Here is a 6,499-nt window from a genome sequence, read left to right on the forward strand (position 1 = left end):
AGGGTTAATTTGTTTCACCATGTATTTCACATCAGCTGTGAGATGGGCACGCATGGAGTCACATATGAACAGCGATGGTGATGAGTGGAAAAAAAAACACCTGGCCTCCTTACATTCAGCCACTCTTTCATCATCTCCTCAATGAGGTGGTCTCAAAAGTCGCAGTTGCAACACACATAGGGCGCACCGCACCAAAGGGCACACCGCACATTTTGAGGGGAAAAAAAGATGTTTATGTGCTTATAGTCGTGAAAATACGGTAATCATTATTTGAAAGTAAAAGATGCAGAAACCAAAGTATGCATAGACCCTAATGCAGAGGTATTCAGTTGAGCGTATGCAGGAAAGAGAACTAAGATGGTCTGATTCCCCAACTGAGCTGCAGATGTTTGCAACAAACCCTCACAGAGAAACTGTGTTTATTCACATTAATTACATGTGGACTCCAGTATGTAACTGAAGGTGTGTAATAAAAATATTTTCAATGCTCATTTCTCAAAGTATTTGAGTTTGCAATCAAATAAAAGAAATATAACTTATTGTGTTATTCAATTCAATTCAGTTCTGTTTATTTCTATAGCCCCAATTCACAACACATGTCATCTCAAGGCACTTTACAGTTCACCAGATTCCAGTCAAATTGATTCAAAGTTTTCTATTTAAGGAAAACCAGTTGATTGCATTGACTCATTGACTCGGATGTAATCCCTCACATTAAGCATGCTTGTAGCGACAGTGGAGAGAAAAAACAGGAAGAAACCTCCAGCAGAGCCAGGCTCAGTGTGAGCGGCCATCTGCTGAGGCCGACTGGGGTTTAAAAAGAAACAGAAGCAGAGATACAAAAGGCAGCTGTAAAAGGCGGCCCCGTCCAGGAAACACACAGCCAGGCAGACGAACTCAGAGCCAGCTCCCATGTCAGAGGATGAAGAGAGCACATCCAGCCAGTCACAGTCAGAGAAACAGGACTACACTGGAAAAACAGGGGGATCTCCAACATGTATAAACAAAGGTGTTGATGGCAGCAGCACAGCTGATATTTCTCTCCAGGATGGAGTCACAGCCAAACAGGAACAGACGAGGCGAAGCTAATATGAGAGAAAGTAGAGAGAGCAGAAAGTTAGGGATTGAACTAACAGATTCTGCAGAGTAGAAAAATAGAGATAGAATGATGAAATAGGGGTCCCTATGTCCTCCAGCAGTCTAGGCCTATAACAGCGTAACTATAGAGATAGCTATGAGGTGTTATTTTCTAGATTTTCTTAACAGAATATATAATTTTCTTTTGTCTTTGCTGTCAAACCAAAACAGCTATATATCTGCAACTGGAAATGTCCCATAATTGCTGTCCCAGTCGTTTTGTAAAAGACTGTTTAAAATGATAAACAGCATTGGGTATAAATAAAGGGAACAGCAATCCGGGGTTGACCTGCACTTCACCCGCATGGCTGCATCCATCCATAGAGAAATTATCCTAGGTCCTCCAGTACCAGCTGTTATTAGTGAAAATAAGATGGACGCCACCTAAAACAATTAAATGTCACAACATTCCTGATGCTGATGGTTACTTTGCAGATCTAGGATCTTTCTTTTGGGTTTGGAATGGCTGACCTGGGGTTCTGTGTCCAGTTAACGGTGCTGATTCTGTAGAATCTCTGGTTCAGAATATAGAAACCAACACATGATGAGAAGCTGTCAGAGTATTAGCCTCCTCTGATTGAAGCTCTGTGTTTTTATTCTGCATGTATCCTCCTGTCTTTGCAGCCTACATCCACTCCAACCAGATCATGGGCTGGGGGGAGAAGGCCATTGAGATCCGGTCCGTGGAGACGGGACACCTCGATGGAGTTTTCATGCACAAGCGAGCTCAGCGACTCAAGTTCCTGACAGAGAGGAATGACAAAGTAAGCATCTTGTCTCGACCCAGACCTCTTATATTCTCTTGTAGTTTTATTACTTTTTAGATTTTTAGAATTTTGTGTTAGCTTGTATTGAATTACGCTCTAATAACACTCTATGTTTACAAAACAGAATTCAGTGAAGGTTCAGTTCTTTTGTTCTATTTGGTTGAAGTCATTTTTTTCCCAGCTTTTATTGTCATTAAACTGTCGCATGTACAGAGCAATGAAATGAACTCTCTGCATTTAACCCATCCCCCTGGGGAGCAGTGTGGGGTTAAGGATCATTGCTCAGGGACCCAGAGTGGCAGTTTGTGGAAGTCAGGCTCGAACTCAGAACTCAGGATTCCAAGCTGCAATGCCCTAACTGCTAGACCGCCACTCCCCTTAAAGGCCGGAGTTCTGTCAGACCAGCATACCCAGTCAGATCAGCATACCCATAGTCAAAACATGTTTATCCCTTTAGGTTATCCCTTTAGTCCTGTAAAAAAAAATTATTTAATGGCTTACTTTTAGGTGTTTTTTGAAGCGTATGGTGATCTGACCTTAAATAGTTTTTAATGTACATGACTAAAGGGATATATGCCCACTGAGGTACTTTAGAGTTTTTCATTCAAAACTAAAAAGATAAACGCAAATCTGCCTTTTTGCGCTTATGATTAACTATGGATATGCTGACCTAACAGAACACTGCCACTCCCCCTTTAATGATCTTAAATAAAACAGCTTTTTTGCTGTTGGTTGTAAGGAATAAACCTGAGGGTTCCCTCTGTTCTCTGCAGGTCTTCTTTGCCTCGGTTCGCTCGGGAGGCAGCAGTCAAGTTTTCTTCATGACCCTGAACAGAAGCTCCATGATGAACTGGTAACCCGCCTCCTTCTTGGAACCACCACCCTTTTGCAAGAGGGATGACAGGAGGACAGTGTCCGTGCGTGTTTATATGTGTGTGTGTACTCATGGACGACGGCGACAACAAGCTGCTGACTGGACTGCACATCTGGAGGAGGTGTTAAACCCCTGCAGGAGGCGCTGCGGGTCCTGTGGTTGGCGTCAGTACCTGCAGACCAAAGGTGACCCCACATGTCAGCGGTCGGCGCTTTGGCCTCCACCAGGGACTGTTGGACTTGACTGATGGCTGACCTGACAAGTAGCCTTTGAGTAGGGAAGCCTTTTTTTGTAGCACATCAGTGACTTTCAACCAGGGTGTTCACACTGCGAGTATACAGGTGGTTCACGGCCATGCAGGCGTGTCTGCTGCAGCAAAACCTCACTGTTGTAGTTGTAGTGAGTAAGCAAAGTAGCATTAGACATAAAACTCACTTGAGAATGAAATAATAAATGCACACAATTTTAGAATCATGCTGCTTTGATCATTTCTGTTTTATTAGATCATGTGTGAATCAAACACGTGAAGAAATCAACACCTGCAGAGTTTGGACATTTTTTTTTTTGCTTCAGTTTTAGGATTAGAAATGCACAACTTTAAAAAGCAACAAATAAAAGGCAACAGAAAACGAATTGACTCAGAGCGCCTCCTGATTGAATTTGACAATCTTAATAGACAGTGAGAGGAAATATTTGACCATAAGGTGAAAACAGGGCCACAACATTTCACTGTTTCAGCCATAGATTGAATAAATCCTGCTGTATTTTGTTCAAGCTTAAACTCTTAAAAGATGGGGGGGAAAAAACAATCAAATCATGACAAGTGGCTTTTTACTGCTCCTGCTGCCTTTTTTAAGCTTATTAGCTCTCATGCCTCAAGGTAAAGAGCTGCCAAAGCCGCAGTTTTCAAGACATCCGTCTGATGCTGACATGCTAAATTTAAAATGGAATTGCTCAACTCAAAATATTCTCCAAACAGATCAAATGTAACATTTGAGACTTTTAAAACCAAATAATATTTTTATCGTATTCTATAATAAAAAGGCGCAAAAATGCCTGATTTTATGTTTCTGTAAAAAGTAGTGTTGCACCAATGCCATTTTTTGGCCCCGATACCTGGCTGTGCAGTATCGGCCGATACCATCTGTTTCAAATTGATGTGTGTGTAAATATGAAGAACTGCATACTAATTGGATGTAAATAATTGCCATCATGGCTTTGTCAAGCTGCTTCCTACCTTTGTGAAGCAGGAAAAAGACTAAAACAAAGTGAATCCAGTAGAACTTTTTATTACCTACCTGGAATGGGTGACAATAGTTGAATAAACTTTTGGCTCTGAGAATGGTATCGGTGCTCTATTTGTTGGTACTCCCCGATACCGATACCTCCATTTTAGTGCTGGTTCGGAGCCCCGCCTGATACGGGTATCGGTATTGGTGCAACACTAGTAAAAAGTTTTTTTTTTTTGGTTGACTGAAACATTTCCAATAACTCCCGAAAAAAACTCGCTGTGAACCTTATTCATCTTAAAAGAACATTTGTACAACTACTCCACCCAGTAGTCCTGATGAAGCTGTTAAAAACACTGTTATTTTTAAAAGTTATGCATTAGAAGAATCTACTGTAACACCTCAGTGGTTCATTTTACCACTGAGGTGTTACAGTAGTGATACATGTGCTAAGAGAGCCAGAATTCACTTTAAAATCCAATATGGCTGCCCCATCATAAAAGCTTTAAAAAAAGACAAAGGAAATCTCTCTGTGTGACTTTAAAATCCCGTATGGCTGCATATGGATTTATGATCAACTGTTTTTATTTTCTTTAAATATAGCATTTTAAATGCCACTATAATCACATTTGATGAATTTTAATGCCAATTAAGGCCTTAATTTCAAAAATAATTATTTAATGACTTTTAATGATTTTTAATGACTCACAGAAACCCTGCTAATCATCGCTAGCTAGGCTACTAAGCACAACCCTTAGCAAACCCCACCTATTTCCCAGCTAGAAACTGGAAAATATTTGAGACATTAAAGTTCATATTGGCATCTATGCAAACAAAAAAACCTTATAACCTTAGAAAAAAATACTTTTAAATTAGGGTTACCAACCGTTCCTTGAGAAAAGGAATCGTTCTGTATTTAGAAATAGAAGTATCTGTCCCATATTTAGTGGAAAAGGAACGCACTTTGTCCAGTTTTACTGTGAGAGTAAAAAAATAGTCAGTAAAAAGCTAATGCAAAATGAATAACAAGGGCACTTTAGATACAAAATGGTAAACTTGTTCCCGGGCCCTGTCCTGCGTTGTGACCAATGAGCTGACAACATACATTTAACAATCCAGAATACCCTCATCCCATTGGTGGATCCAAGTGTTGCTCACGGAGAAGATAGCGGGAGACATTAGAGCATTATGGGGGATGAATGGAGTAATTTAAATGCTGACGCTGCTTTTGGGGGCAATGCACCTTCGCATTGCAATGCTCGTCCTCCGAGAAAAAAAGGATGCAGAAATTTAGGGAGGAGTAGGAAAAACAAAAACCTGGGTGGAAAAAGTAATATGAATATATAGCACACTGCAAATATGCATCTAATTCAATGCAGATTTGGTTCAAATAGTTAAAAGAATAATTTCACACAGAAAGGGGGCTAAAAAAAATCACCATGCCAGGAGGGGTAAAGGTTATCAGGTCAGCTGGCACGCACATGGGGTGTCCCTTTTTTTTTAGGGAGTTGGCAACCCTATTTTAAATTCTGTCTGTCAAGTTAATTCAGTCACAAAGTATACAACTTCTGATCAAAAGCACTTTATTGCAATTTTCGATTGCATTAAAGTGCTACCACATTGTAATGGCTTTTTTTAAAACATAATGGTAGAGCCTAATTCAGGTCATTTTCAGAATTAAATTTAAAAAAATGATTGCATAAAGGGTTGGCCTCGTGGAAAAGTTGAAAGCACATCATTGTTGCATTAGTGAATCGTTTTTCTCAAAATAGCTTCTCAAGGTGTTTTTAACTTGGTTTTGTTTCATTATGTTTACAAACATGCAGAAGACACTAAATAATCTGAAAATTAAAAAACCAAGTGCATTTAGAAATACACCTCCTATCTGCTCCAAATAAAAAAACTCAGTGTAGCTTTTTGGGTTTTAATGACTGTTTTCAGTGGCTCCATGAGGGAAAGCATGCATGACACACAAATAACAAAACAGCAGGAATTTTAAGGTCACCAATATGAAATGCTGTAGATTTGGTCTGCAAGCTTGGGTTTATATGCAGGACATGTAAGGAGCTGTACTGACTCCTCTAAGGAGCCCTTGCTCACAGTGTGAACACACATATTGAGTGATGCTGCTGAAACATCTGTCTCCTCTGAGAATATGAGAACAATCCTTCAAAAAAGCAATGACTGTCAGCTGGAGAAATGAGAGATTTAACACCTCATCGCAGACAGTCTGCAGGCAGCTGCCACGGCTGTTTGTCTGGTTTCTGACGGGGAAGGAAGGTTGTAGATATTGTACTATTGCTGCAGCAGCAACACAATGACGAAAATCTTCACGTCTTTTCTCCCCTGGAAGAACTCGTCCGTAGAATAGTTGCCAACCTCTGGAAGATTTCATTTCTCCTGCCTCATGTTAGGAACATGTTTTTTTTGTTTTTTTTTCCAGTTTCAACTCTTCTGCTTGTTCATCGCTTTTGTAAATACTCACAATGACG

At 40.2% G+C, this 6,499-nt stretch overlaps 1 protein-coding gene across 18 annotated transcripts in view; it reads left to right on the top strand.

Annotated features, from left to right (window-relative positions):
- Window positions 1-2,850, top strand: part of LOC107081813 (TRAF2 and NCK-interacting protein kinase-like) — a 96,440-nt gene extending 93,590 nt beyond the window's left edge. For all 18 annotated transcript variants that reach the window (XM_015370080.1, XM_015370081.1, XM_015370082.1 and 15 more), the window contains 2 exons: window positions 1,762-1,901; window positions 2,678-2,850. In XM_015370080.1, the coding sequence (XP_015225566.1) occupies window positions 1,762-1,901; window positions 2,678-2,761 (224 nt within the window). In that variant the 3' untranslated portion in view covers window positions 2,762-2,850. The remainder of the gene's footprint in view (window positions 1-1,761; window positions 1,902-2,677) is intronic.
- The last annotated feature ends 3,649 nt before the right edge of the window (window positions 2,851-6,499 follow it).

Source organism: Cyprinodon variegatus, unplaced genomic scaffold (genome assembly GCF_000732505.1).
Source record: "Cyprinodon variegatus isolate N-32 unplaced genomic scaffold, C_variegatus-1.0 Scaffold41, whole genome shotgun sequence".
Taxonomy (NCBI): domain Eukaryota; kingdom Metazoa; phylum Chordata; class Actinopteri; order Cyprinodontiformes; family Cyprinodontidae; genus Cyprinodon; species Cyprinodon variegatus.